We start from the raw sequence: 14,915 nt of genomic DNA on the forward strand, positions 1-14,915 counted from the left end.
CACTTACATATTATTGTTGCTCTTTTGTTGGCTTGATTGCTTCCATTGTCCTCATTTATAATTTGCTTTGGATAAAAGCATCTGCTAAATTATTAAATGTAAATGTAATGGTTTTAGTTTTGTTGAACAACAGCAACAGTTGGAGCAATTGGCTGCAATTCAGTTGGCTGCAAAACCAGATAAATTCGAGTCCTCAAAGCAATGTACTAGTTAAACTGCAACCAAGTGCTGGCTCTTCATCAGAAATACTGGAAATTCAGGATGTTAAGTTCTTTAAAACAGCTGCCTCTAATAAAGCATGTGAAAAATTAGAGTAAACAAATATGAATATGTATTTGTTTGTTCATATTTACAGCTGCACTGTTCAAGTTGTTCCCTTTGTCAAAGTATTTCACTTTAAGATTATAAAGTCAAAGAACATACAGTGATGCAAGTATGAGCTTGTATTTCAGGAATTTTAAATCACACAGAGATAATGTTTCGAGAGCATAATATTTAGAACGTAGTTTGGTTTAAAGCTCTATTACCCTTGCAATACTCCATCAGAATCAGAACCTCCCAAACACTGTCTCCAACCGCATTAGTGGTTGAATCCAGATACTGCACGATGTTCTTGTGACCCGACAACTCTTTCTAGAGGGACAAATGTAAAAAAAAAAAAGATTTTGTAAATGTGATGTATTGATGTGCTCGACCAAAATAAAAAACGCATCCTCAGCATGACTCACCATGATTGTGATCTCCCGCTTGAATATGTTCAGATCGTGGACATTGTTTACATACATCCTTTTCAGGGCACATCTTACTCCACTGTGTGTGCGAGCCAGAAACACCATGGAGAAACCTCCTGGACACACAAACACACAGTTACGGAGAGTTAGTACAGATGTTTATTAGGTCAGTGATCTCCATACTTTTGACCAATGATACACATTAAAAAATGAAGCTGAGAACTCTATAAATTCGCTTTGCGAGACACACAAATAAATACACAAATGTAAGTTTCCCAACAAAGTAATTAAAAGAGGAAGTTCATGGGAGTTCTGATATTAAACCGTAAACAATAAATAAATAATGCTATGTAGTATGATAAATGAAGACACTCGTTCTTTGCTTCGTTTTATTTTATATAAGAAGGTGTAACATTAAAATATATGAAAGTGCACATAAACACCATAGACTGTATAAAAACATGGACGTAGTGTCCGTGACGTCACCCATTGGTTTCAGAAGAGTGTTTTTGAAGCCAAAAGTGGGCGGAGACGGCTGTCACCATCTTGGCAGTGCATCACCAAGCCTCACTCCCGGATAATCGGAAATGGGCAAAAAGGTGGGAGCTGGTTGCTGAAACAACACCGAATAAGCTCGACAGCAGCAGCAATCCACATGTCACTCAAGTGGCTGAGCTCTTAATTATGCAGAACTTTAAGGCTTAATATAATTTAAACAGATGAGTTATTTAAAAAAACTCACCCCCCTCACAGTTGTCATGAAGGGCAAAATTAGCTATATAGACCAAAATATTTTTTTTAACCAGGCCGTAAACATGTTTTATCTGCTTTAAAGTTGGGCATTTAGCATGGGAAGCCTATGAGATTGACTACCTTTTGCAGCCAGCCTCTAGTGGACAGTTGATGAATTACAGTTTAAGTAAATTCCATGTAGGCTTCAGGAGATCGAGCGGGAGGGTGCCGCTTGATTAACACACAAAACTCAAGTACATATGGAAGGATGGGCTCTAGCAGACCAATCACAATGCTTGCAGTCTGCATAGAATTGACGCGCTGTTAGATTTTTGGAGGTGCACGTCAGGCTACGGTTGAGGATGTGCGTCTATGCGTAGGCTAGACGCCGAAGTATAAATCAACCTTTACTCTCATTACTTACATTTTTATACATTTATATAATTTTATTCATAAATAAAAAACAACAACACCACCACAATATGAATGCTTCATGTTTGGGTTTACTTAAATGTTTTTAAATGTTGAGGATTTGGAGAAATGGTGATGAAAAGCAAAATGGTTGATAACGCTCACAACAAAAGCATTGCAATTTAAACAGAGTCCTGGGTACCACAGTGTGTGCACCTTGAATGAGAGTCGGAAATGAACAATTTAAAACCCATTACAACTGCCCACGTCTCATTTTGGAAGAAATTGTAAGACACCTTTTGTAATGGAGTACTTTCATTTTGCTTTAGGTTTTTTTTCCCCCCTCTCATTTAAAACTGGAAGTTTAATGGACAGAAGAGAGTTCAGGGATAACATGTGAGACCTTCCGTGACTCTCGTTCATGTTTAACACAGGTATGAGAGAGAGAAAGAGAGACAGCTCAAAATGTCCTTCCAGCATGGGTTCTCTGATATTGCTCAGTTGCTCAATACATGTAATGGATTTTCAGGAGGAAAATATGATAGAAAAGAGGCCATCTTAAGCCAAGTTAGGTATTGGCTCACTGTTGGCAGTCGCCTGTGTACAAAGTTGGCCTTAGGAAAAAGACAACCTTATAAGGTTGGCTCACCTGAAAATGAAACTCTGACATATTGACTCAATATTATTCCAGACTCGTATGACTTTGCTTTCATTTGTGAAACAAAAAGGACAGTTTTTTCTTTCTTTCTTATAATTCCATAATTCTAACTCTTCTTAAGCTGTACACTATCTTTGTTTGAGAAAAAAAAATTAAGTTCATGTAACGGTCAGAGAGATACTAAAAAAAGCAATAAAGGAAAGACACAGTAAACTGTAAAAAACAACGAGGGTTAATAAACTGATTCCAGATGGGCTAACAACAGCAGTCTCAGAGTGAATTTAAAATAAAAATGCTCCACATTAAAATAAGGGCAATAAGTAAAAAAAGAAAAGAAAAAAAAAACATTTCAATATCTAGTCACCTGGCTTAAGTCTCAGTGCTTCAGCAAACCCAATGAATGTGAGTACTGACTGCCTACACAGTGGCGAGGAGCTCTGAACCAACATGCAGCGAAGAAGGCCGCCATGCCTCCACAACACTTCTCCCATCAGTTCCAGGGTGAATGAATCCTGGCAACGTATGACTGGCAAGCCTTTTCTCATTAACAGCATGCTGAGTCACGGAGCGGTCCACAGAAAGAGAGAGCCTGGCACAAAGGAGGACCCACAATGCTGCACTTGTTGCCTAACAAACTCATGCTTGTTTAGCTGCCCTGAATTGAAGATGTATTCGAATGGAGACCCACTAATCTGGACCTTTAAGAGGTGGAGAAAAACAGCGTTGCAGAAAAATCCCAAAACAATAACTTGGAATATACTTAAAAGAATCTAGATTAAAGCAAGCATTAAATGGAAATTTACCCTATTTTGTAAATGCACTTGGTTGATTTCATAAAAAAAATATTACTGCTTGTTAAAAATACAGTAAAAACAGTATGCTCACTTGTACTTCTACTACAGAGCTTTGAGCAAAATCTCTTATTCTTCAATTTAAAAAATAAATGAGATATTCAGGCTACATAAATGTGAAGGAAGAGTCCAAACTAGTGACTATAGTGTGACACCCCAAAAGAATACCACTAACCATTTTCAAGCACAAAGACTGAACAAAGAGTACAGCACAGGGATCTCAGACACGGCTCAGGAAGTGTGTCAGGGTTCACGCTGTCACTGAGCAAGGGAAGTAGATGCACACTGCTGATTACTAATACAGATTAACAACAGTTCAGTCTCACACTAACATGCTTCACATCACTAAACCCAAGTGGCTCCAGATATACAGATATGCACACAAACTTTGCCCAGAAATGACTTTTTTTTGTAAAACACAAAAGACTGACTGTATGGTTTGGATTTCATTGATTTTTATTGCATTATCCGAAATTCTATCTTCTTTTAGTGTTCTCCAGAAGAACGTCGTTCAGGTTTGGAATGACATGAAGGTGAGTAAATGATAACAAAATTGGGTTAATTTTGGGTTAACAGACTGACACAGCAAACCTTGTGTGTTAGCAGGAAAATAAAATACACTGACACTAACAGAAAGTGTCTTGTATAACATGAAAAGACATGTTGTGCAAGCAGACTGTTTTTTTTATTATTTTTTTTATAAGAAACAGCAAATGTAGTCATGCCATAAAACCATACTTGTAAGACTTATAACTGTCCTAAATTACACCGGATTGTTACCGATATAGGTCAGATGCTATTCTGACATAAGTGTCAGTTATTTCTTCCTGTGATCTAGAACAGTAGCAAAAGGCCATTTACACATTTCAATAATCTGAGGGATATCAGAAAAACATACACACAAAACAGCTGTCACCTATCCAAATGCAGCCTCTGTTTCCTCATAAGAAGGCGCATGGGGAGGTAAGGGGCAGTGTGAGTGGTGTTGATGCCTGCTGATGGTGCCCATCTGGTGCAGGCCAGTGGTTTAGATCAGGCCATTGATTTAGCTTGCTCTCTTTTAGTGGGACGCAGTGATGTAACGATGCACCCCGAACTGGTTAAAAATTGATAAAAATGTGTGAGGATTCAAGTTAGTGGAGATGTTTAATGAATAGCAATAGGGCTGCAACAAATTATTTTGATAATCGATTAATTAATGATTAATCGACAAATAAATTATTCAGCTGATTGATCAGTAGACATTTACTGATTATTCAGCTTTTGCAATTAGTTAAGAATTAAGTTAAACATATTCTAACAAATAAATTAAGGTAATCACTTCACCTTTTGAAAGTCATATTTTGTAACTACAGTTATACAATTAATTTATACAAATAAATATTTGGCACACAAAATGAGATGGCAGAGAAACTCTTATTCACCATTGAATTATTTAATTACCTAAAATATATTTTTCTAAGTCATATGGATAAGTGAGAAGACATTTTATTTTTTGGATAAACTAATATTCACAACATAATCTCTCTTAAAATACCTAATATGGTTATGATAATCAAAACAGTCCAGAGCTAAATCAAAATTTGATCTCTGTAAACCAAACTATAACTTTCATGAAATGTTTTTTTCCCCACTTATAAAAATATTTTATCATTTGCTAGCTCCACACTGGAGAGCTGCTTTATAACAGAAAATCAAGTTGTAATTCTAACTGAAACTTTTTGTTGTGTGATATATTGCCCCAGAAATAATTGTTTTTTTCTTGTTTAATAATACTGTAAAGCTGCTTGATTTCGATAATTGTTTTTATTGTCGACTAATCATTTCAGTCCTAAATTGCAATATAATTTGGGCCGGGGTTTTTATGGATGTATATCTGAGGGGAACTGACTGTCTTCAGAAACGTTTAAATGGTATTTTCTTTTAACCTCTCCTCTTCATGATGCATTTTAAAGCAGTGTTTGAAATAACATTTATGCTTTGTTTATGGTGGTAACTAAGGAAAATCCATATGGCTGTCCCAGAAGCACCACCTGAATCTGCGTTCTCATTCAGCCCATTTACTGTACTTTATTTGAGAGCAGATGTTTTATATAGTATGATTTCACAAAGCTAAAATCAGACCATTCTGTTTGCGCCTAATTTAAAAATTATAAAATTAATTTAGACAAAAAAAAAAAAAAACAGCTGATGCTGCACGTGTACAGCAATTTGTAGAAGTGAAGCTCATCAGCGAGAGTCTGGGCTGGATTTTTAAAGTCTTTATTCAAACGTTCTTAAGTTTTTCCACAATTTTTTTTTTTTTTTTTTTTTTTACTGAAAATTCAAGTAGGTTTGGAGCATCATAAGGGTGAGGAAATAATGAAAGAATTTTTATTTTTGGCTGAGATATCCCTTAAAGTAACAATGTCTGAGGCATTTGTATTATTCAGCTCCTTTTAGACTTTGAGAAATATGCTCTGGAGAAGCTAAGGCACTTTAATTATATGGTTGAAAAGAAAATGAACAGGATGAAACTTAACAGAATGGAAATGAAGAAATGAACAGGATGTTGAACAGGATGAAATCCAACAGGATGTAAATAAAAAGCTAAACTTCCCATGGTGAGATGTGCGTGTGTGTGTGTGTGTTCCTGCAGATTAGGGTTGGGCGATGTCTTCAAATTTGGCATCAGACGATGTCTACAGTGAAACATCATTTTATACAGTGAACATAGACGATGGCGGGGGTGGGGGTGTTTGGTTTGTGGCTGGCGGGGGTATTGGGGGATGTGTGCCCGAAGCGTGGATCCTTTTAAGGGAAAACAACTAACGATTCATAACGCGGTGTCTACACCGGATGCGAGCAGCGTGACAAAATACTATAGAACTACTGATCTATAATAGAGATTCATTATATAGAGATCAGTCAATAGAACATATTATAATCAGTGATGCTGTCTACACTGGATGCGGTGTGGCATGACACCACAAATGCCTGACAGTAAACTTCTACTGCGGTCTATTTATGACGTGCTGGCACAAATTTCAAATGATTTTCAATGGACATTTTGTCGCGTCCAGTGTAGACAGTTTTTAAGTGATGCGGCGCAGCGCCACACGACAACTTTTGCGTCTGGTGTAGAGCCCGACCGATATATCAGCCGGCCGATATTATCAGCCGATATGAGCTAATTGCATTTAAATCGGCAGTCTCATGCTTCACTCATGTTATGAGTGTTGCATAGTTTGCCCACCAGAGGGCGGTCTGCAGCTCCAGAGTTGCAACAGCGCCAGAAATCCACAAAGAAGAAAGCGATCAGCCAAGCCACCCAGGTGAGTCTGTCGTTCGTCATGTGAAATGATTGTAGATTTAGTTCATACACTGTATATAAAAACGGTGTGGTAGTTCTAGTTAAGGGTCCTATCATTATCACTTCTAAATATTCTGTAACATCACTTACAGCCGCCAATGCATTGCTATATTAGATTAGCCACAAAGCCAATACCATGTTTATTAGCGGAAGAGCGCGAACGTTAATAAGAGGTCGAACTATAACGTTAGCGTTTAACTTATTCTTATTCTATTGCGGTGTGTTTCCCACATAATGACCGCGTAATGGGCCTTTCACACAGGACGCGGTATGCACAGCGCTTGCCGCTGGGTTCAGCGTTGCCCTTCAGATACAACGCGATTTGCGCTGCGCTATGGCGTAGGCGGAGTTTTAAAAACTTTTAGCGGGAGCTCTTTCTTAGTCTGTTGTTCCTCCTTTCGGTCAGCAGCAAACATGTATCTGTCCCGTTGTAAGAAGCGAGCGATAGCGCTAGTCCTGCTGATGAGAATTAAGAGAGAAGCAAGGAAGAAGAGGCTACCCTCATGTCCAGGGACAATTTGGTGAATTAAGGCTGGTTACGTTACTCTAACGCTAATATAGCTTCCTTTTTAGCAGGCCCCTTGAATGCTTGCTATTAAATTGTTTGAAGGTGGTTCTTCTCAATATTGACAGCGGTGTGTTCATGGCACTAACGTTAACCATTCAACTTCGAATTGATTCTGTAATCTTCCGGTAACAGTAGGCTAACTTTACGTTCACCAGCGCATGACGATGTTTTGATTCAGAATGCACAACGAGAAGAGGAGAATATATACGGGTCCGTTGTGAATGTGTCTGTGAGAGCAAATATAGTGTAGTTACAGTAACTACAGTAGGTGCGTCAGAAATGATTAAACCAGAGGGGACATGTAAATAAATGTGAGCTGAACACGCGCTTTTTTCTTTTTTAAATATTGTTTCAAAGCAGCTTTACAGACATAACAGGAAAATGTTGAAATAATATTGTTAAATATAAGGAGGTTAATACCTATTGCTTGACAAATAAATAAATATAAATATATATATATATATATATATATATATATATATATATATATATATATATATATATATATTTATATTTCTCATTTTTGCCTATGTAGGAGATCCCTGTTTATTATTATTATAATTCTAATGATGACATGAGTAATGATACATGGTAATATTATTAATACACGTGCTTATTCTTTCTCTGTCTCTCTTTCTGCCTACAGATGGCTGAAAAAGGTGAATGCTGTAGCAGCAAAGTGTGGGACTACTTCTGCAAATACTTTAACTTTAGTATTATAATTTATTTACAGTACACACACAGACTGTTAAAACCAGCTTCAACTGGAAGAAAGTAAAAGTGTTAAATGTTTAAAACCAGACTGTTTTTTGATCATTAAAAAATATATACTTTTGATGTGCAATTGTTTAGTGATTGAGACCGTAATCTAAGGCTTTTTTTTTAACATAATCCCTTCTAGAAAGTGGTTTATACAGCCCACATACATAGAACAGGCAGATATTTTGCTATTGAATGTTGTGTAAGTGCAGCTTATAGGAAATGGGTCTAATATCCAGTTTATTTTAAAAATCAAAATATCGGCTTATAAATCGGCTCTTTTCGAGTTAATATCGGCATCGGCCCCCAAAAATCCATATCGGTCGGGCTCTAGTCTGGTGTAGACACAGTGTAAAGAGACATGGCTGAGGATGGTGATGGCGAATTACTTGCAGATCCTCAGTACCACTGACAAACATATAATCTTGTAAAATGTGGTAAGTACTGCCGCTCAATAGTATAAACAGAGTAGGTGCAATAGCGAATCTCGTAAGTGATAGTGAAAGCATTGTGCATTCAAAAAGGGGCAGGGGGGCGATGGACGATGGCATTATCTATCGGCGCAACCCTACTGCAGATCTTGCTCAAGTTTAGTCCTTCTCCTTTTTCATTAATAGAGCCAGAAATGGGCGATATAGCTTAAAACATCAATAATTCCAGTTGTTTGACAAAATTTATGTTTTCAAATTTATGCCAATGGAATACAGCAGTTCTCCCATTGTCTTTTGTTACCTCTTTTCACATCTGCTTGACATTCCCCAGGTCTGGATGTCTGGATATTTTATTTTAACAGAGGAATCTTTCATAAACACAAATGACCCACATGCAGCTCACAAATATCTGTTAAATAACACTGCCTAATCAGTTTCCCTTGAGCCCTCCAAGTTACACCACAATGATGCTCACAAATTTATCTCTGGTACAGACTGACCTTCTAAAAATAGAGACATGTCTTGCTTTTGGTAAGAAGCTTAGAGATTCTGCACTTTGCAACAACCTCCTTAATGGCAACATGAAGTTGACTTTTCATTCTTTTTTGGAACTTTACAGATGGCAAAAACATACCCCCTAGAGAAATATCATTCTGCTAGATTTATCTATTACCAGTAAACTGATGTGACTCTTGACCACAAAACCAGTCTTAAGTGTATTTTTTTCTAAATTGAGATATACATCATCTGGAAGCTGAATAAATAAGCTTTTCATTGATGTATAGTTGGTAAGGATAGGACAATTTGGCCGAGATACAACCATTTAAAAATCTGGAATCTGAGGGTGCAAAAAAAATCTAAATACTGAGAAAATCACCTTTAAAGTTGTCCAAATGAAGTTCTTAGCAATGCATATTACTAATCAAAAATTATGTTTTGATATATTTACGGTAGGAAATTTTCTAAATACACAGGACAGAGGCTATTCATTCCAACAACTTGTTAATTCGTTCTGACTTATTAATTTGGGGCAAGAGACAACTGAACATGTTTCACTAATTTTGTTCCTTAAATAACCTATGATTTAACTGAATTGAAGTAACAAATGAATAAATCAAACAAATCCTTATTTCATGAAAAAATGGGATGTAAGGAATTGATGAAAAATGCGATGCTTTAAAGAAAATGCATAGCCTATGTAAGTAATAGGCCTAAAATAAAAATAACCGTTTGTTTTCATAAACAAGTGAAATATATCTGACTTAGCCTAAATAATTAAGATAACAGATTTAAAAAAGCAGTGTGGTGCGGCACTCCATAAAAAAAGTTCACGGAAAGGAAAGAATGACAACGCGCATTCTGTTTGTCTGCTTTATTTTACAACATTTAACAAATCTTCTGTTTTTATTGTGTGCGCACAAATAAAAGTAAACACTTTTGCGAATTAGGCCTGTATCTTACTCCAAAGTTGTTGTTTTTTTTATGTCTCAGCTGTACTTTTGCACTGGTGCCTCACTGCGTTTTTGTTTTGTCTCGCGGGTTTCACAATGATAAACATGGAATGGCGATTTATACGTAAAGCGATGTAAAGCAACAACTGGCAGTGCTACATTTGCTAAAAGTGCCTGCATTTCAGCGTTCATATATTTATCGCTGTTCATCATACTTTCGACAGAATGTTTACAGTATGTTACACAGCATTTTAAATCTATCTTAAACTTGCCCCTGATCTTATCCTTGGCCTCTAACCTGAGCTCTGTGCTAGCACAACTATTTCCTTTTAACATTAGCAGGTAGGAAATTCATAATTCACTTTGTTATTCATAAGTAAAAAAATACCAGCCCTTATATTAAATAAAATTAATTTTAAATATTTTAATTAAATAATAATAATAAATAAATTATTATTATTATACAGAGAAGCATTTCCACATCCTCATGTATCTGCACTCTAAAACAGCACATACTCTACAGCAAAATGGCCCAGAATGTAGCCTCAGGTCACAAGTAAAAATAAATAAATCTTTATTCAGATCTTTTGAATTACGATGGTGAAAAGACAGCTAGAGGTTTTGCAACAGTTACTTGGAACAGACTGTTCCCATCTAGTTCACATTGAAAAAAACAAAGGCAACATTCTTTGGCTGAAGAAAAGCTATTCAGCCTGACCTAATCAACAAAAGTCTTGTTTACACCGAAGGTCCTGATGCCCAATTCTAAATTGTTGTCTATATCAGATTTTTTTGACCGTCCATTTACACGTTCTGGCAATTAACACTTGCCATATCTCCTCCAGGTTTCCTGTGTTGCTGTCATTTACCACCTCCCAGGGTTGCCAGGTTTTCGCAAAAAGACCCACCCAATTTCTAAAAATCACATTATTGGGGTGGCTTCAACTCGCAGACATGAAAAACAACAAGTGGTAAACTAACCCCATTGACTTGGCAACACTGCACCTCCACCTGGCACATGTGCTTCCTCCTGAGAATAATACGACATTTAACCGCAGATCTGATTTATTTCCGCACATGAAAGAAGCCTGAAACCAATCTCGAAATTTCTGAATTCATGCAGTTTTGTCGTTTATACTGTCATAGAACACATCAGATCCGTGTCACATATTTAAAAAAAAAATCGGAATTGGGTTACTACTATTGGGTCTACTTTTTGTATACGGATATAATAACAACAAAACTTTGTGCATTTATAAAATAAAGAAAACAGACGAAGCCCCTTTCACACTGCACGTCGGACCCGCAATATTCCCGTAACATTGCCTGGTCGCCTTCTGTGTGAAAGCAACCACGTCCTGGAATTGATTACCGAATTGTACCCGGGTCGGGGACCTAGTAACATTGCGGTAATCGATCCGGAACGAGCGCTGTGTGAACAAAAGCTAGATCTAATTCCGTATAGAAAAGATTGAGCGCGTTATCGCGCGACTCTATTACCGGCTGTTTTGAAGGAAGATCAACATTCGCGACGAAAACATATGTGCAAACTGTAATGAAGCAGAGATCAGTTAGTTCCTCACTTTCCGCGCTGACGCCGAGATCGTTTGCTTGCTTCAGTTAAAGTATAACGTGCCAAGCGTTGTCGACTCGTACAGTACACGTCACGCGCTGATGTCACGTGTCGTTACGGGATCTTCAAGGGTTGTGTGTGAAAGCACGCACATATACCGGGTCATCACTGGCAGTGTGAAAGTGCCAAATCTAGCGACCAGGGAACAATTACAGGAACGCTTTACCCTTGTATTTGCCGGAATGGCAGTGTGAAAGGGGCTCAAACGAGGTGTGCTGTCTGCAGCCTTTGTCTGGGTGATCTTGATTTAGACACGCGTCATTAAAATGAACTGTAACTCAGTGAATATTCAACGAAGTAGGGATGCACCGAAATGAAAATTCTTGGCCGAAACCGAAAACCGAAAAAGAGAAAACCAAGGCCGAAAACTGAAACCGAAACACTGAAAGAAATTATGCCAATTATTAGTACCATTGCATTTATTGCTATGACCGTGTACTAACTTTACTAAAATTAAGACATTGCAATTGCATAAATGAATATTAAAGTTTCAAAGATAATTACAATCACATAACTTATTTTTAAAAAAAAAACATAAAAAAACAATTACAAATGATGCAAATATTTATTAAGCACATTGCAACAATGCACAGTATAAAATAAAATTCAAACAAATAATTTATCCCACTCATGTGTATATTTAATAATAATGTACAGGCCTACTGGCCTGCAGAAAGGTTTTAAAATGAACTGTTCTCTCATAAAAACAAAGTGCATTTAGGTGAAGTGCATTTGAAATTTTCTATGTAGGACTAGAAAGTGCATTACTTCTCCAGTTGGCAAGACTGTTATCACTTCTGGGGATGGGGACTTCAGACAGATAACCATCTAGCTGATGAGCAGTTGAGCTTGTCATCTGCCTGACATTTGAGACATATTTGAGAGAGTGTATTTAAATAGGGCCAGGGCATAAATAAACATTTTTATCAAATTAAAGCAGAAATCTAGCAGAAAATCTAGCATAAATATGGCTACAATCTGATATTATGTATGTATATATGTTTGTGTGTGTGTGTGTATAGTAGCCTAAGAACAAAATAGCCAACGTATTATTATTATTTGAGGCACTTTCTTGCAGAATTCCACTGAACATATCAGACAACGATGGTGCATGCCCCTCATCTGGTGCAGAGACCAGTCTTTTTTTCTGCGCTCTGATCTGTCTCCTGCGCTTGGCGCTTCTCCGTCTCCACGCGGGTTCTCCGCATCCAGCGCGGCCTGGATCATTTCTCGTGCGCGCTGCCTTATTTCCGCATCCAAGTAATGGTCTTTATAACGCGGATCAAGCACATTCGCGAAGTGCAGAGGATCCGAAAATATCTCAGAGAGACGTGTGCTAACAGACTCTATAAGACTGTACTTTTCTTTGTTTTTACTTCGTGGTCCGTCTTAATCTCTTTGTTACTAGACGCTTTAGTGCTGCGAATAAAGGAATACGAAGAGAGAGAATGTTCTCACTGGTGTTAAGTGAATGTCGCGTGGAGCTCGTGGTCTGCGCTATGCATGTGCACGTGCAGGTCGCGGTTTCTGTTTGCGTCATCACAACATTTCGGCCGTGTTGTTTCGGTGATTAAAGTCTATCGGCCGAAAACCGAAAAGGCCATTTTCGGCCGAAAATTTTCGGTGGCCGAAATTTCGGTGCATCCCTACAACGAAGAGACAGGAGAGATATATCTATAGAAAGCCTGACATGTCTTTTAACCTAAACAAGTGCTGCCGAAAACAAATATTCTGTGATAAAGTTATCCACATGAAAACAACGCGATGTCCGTTTTTCACATCTCCCTTCATTATATCTAATGCGACCACACCCATGCGCGGAACACGCTTTTGAGATTAAAATGTTTCACTGAAGCACACGGCTTGAAAACAGAAAACAACGCAGCGAGACTGTTCATCAAGTTTTTTTTATTTCACTGTTTGCTTTGCGATGAGAGGAAAAAGACATAATTCACCCCAAAAAGATGTGATGTGGATTACCTCAGGATTTGAGATTTGGATTTCCTCAGAAAAAAAAAAGAATGAAGCGTTTTAGTCAATAGAGACTATAAACATGAGTCTCTTTTTATTTATATACTTGTACTAGTTTTCACATACCGCGTAAACATTTTACTAGTTAGACTTTTCCAAACTATAATTCCTGACTAAATGTATAATCAAGTCAAACATTATGAAGTTTCAATAACAATATACACTACTATACCATTCAAAAGCTTGATGTAAATAATAGAAATGAAACAAATACATGTAAATGTAACAAATGTAACAAACAATGCTGTTCTTTCAATTTAAAAAAATTTAAAATGAACTATTCTCAGGTCTCTTCAATATTAATATTAATAATAATAATAATAATAATAATAATATTTATGTAGAAAATCAGATTGTTAAAAGGATTTCTGAAGGATTGTGTGACTGCAGCAATGATTTTAAAAAATCCGCTTTGAAAGTTCCTAATAAACTGTTTAACTGCACTCGCAGGTAAATATTAAATTATGTATGAAAATATATATTAATTGAATATATTCTAAATAAACTACAAACATAAAATCTACACATTTATTTTGTCCTCACATTCTTTCTTGTAACTCCTCCCTCTCAGTCACAAACCTGACTGAAAGGCTCATTATGCGGGCCTTTGTCTTCTCAGGTGTAAATCACAATGATATTCATAATTGTTGACGCCTACTCACATATAACTTTTACAAACAAAAAGTGTCTTAGAAAATGTTAATCAATATATTGTTTTCTGTGATTTTCAGATCATTTAGAAAGAAAAATTCTAGGCTACAAGCTCCAGTTCTCAAAAGTCCCGGCAACCAACGTTCTGTATGTGTTTTATTCAAGTGATTTAACATTTTTAGTTTTTCACTAACCACGCATAACATTTTTTTTTTTTCTAAAAAACACAATCACGTATGTACATGCTGCTCACATATTATTATAGCCCAGTTTGTGCTGATTACAGTGATATTAGACTTTAGCCATTAGATGTTTATAAGTAACTGAAAAAGCACAAATGTCAGGGCATGACAAAACTTCTCCAGGCCCCAAAAATACCCTTAGACCTCAGAGGGTTACTAACAGTGTAAACGAGGTCAAAGTGGTCAACAGATGACCTTTTCAAGTACTGATAATTATGACACTGATCAACTACTTCTCAGCTATATGCAACAATCATATTTAATCATTATTAAAATAAAAGGACTGGATGCATATTTCAAACAAATTAAGAGACCCGTGAAAAACAGTTCAGTATGTCCACAGGGACAAGTGTTTCTCTCAATATCTCCTCACTGTTTAGATACAAGGGAGGCTCTCATGCAAATTATGTGATC

The 14,915-nt window shown here is 36.9% G+C and overlaps 1 protein-coding gene across 4 annotated transcripts in view; it reads right to left on the reverse strand.

Moving 5' to 3' along the window:
• bmp2k (BMP2 inducible kinase) overlaps nucleotides 1-14,915 on the reverse strand; it is a 41,346-nt gene that overhangs the window by 16,270 nt on the left and 10,161 nt on the right. For all 4 annotated transcript variants that reach the window (XM_052555328.1, XM_052555326.1, XM_052555329.1 and 1 more), the window contains exons 2-3: nucleotides 729-847; nucleotides 528-633 (exon numbers count right to left, since the gene is read on the reverse strand). In XM_052555328.1, coding sequence (XP_052411288.1) covers nucleotides 528-633; nucleotides 729-847 — 225 coding nt within the window. The remainder of the gene's footprint in view (nucleotides 1-527; nucleotides 634-728; nucleotides 848-14,915) is intronic.

This window comes from Carassius gibelio, chromosome B5 (genome assembly GCF_023724105.1).
Source record: "Carassius gibelio isolate Cgi1373 ecotype wild population from Czech Republic chromosome B5, carGib1.2-hapl.c, whole genome shotgun sequence".
In the NCBI taxonomy this organism is placed as follows: Eukaryota; Metazoa; Chordata; class Actinopteri; order Cypriniformes; family Cyprinidae; genus Carassius; species Carassius gibelio.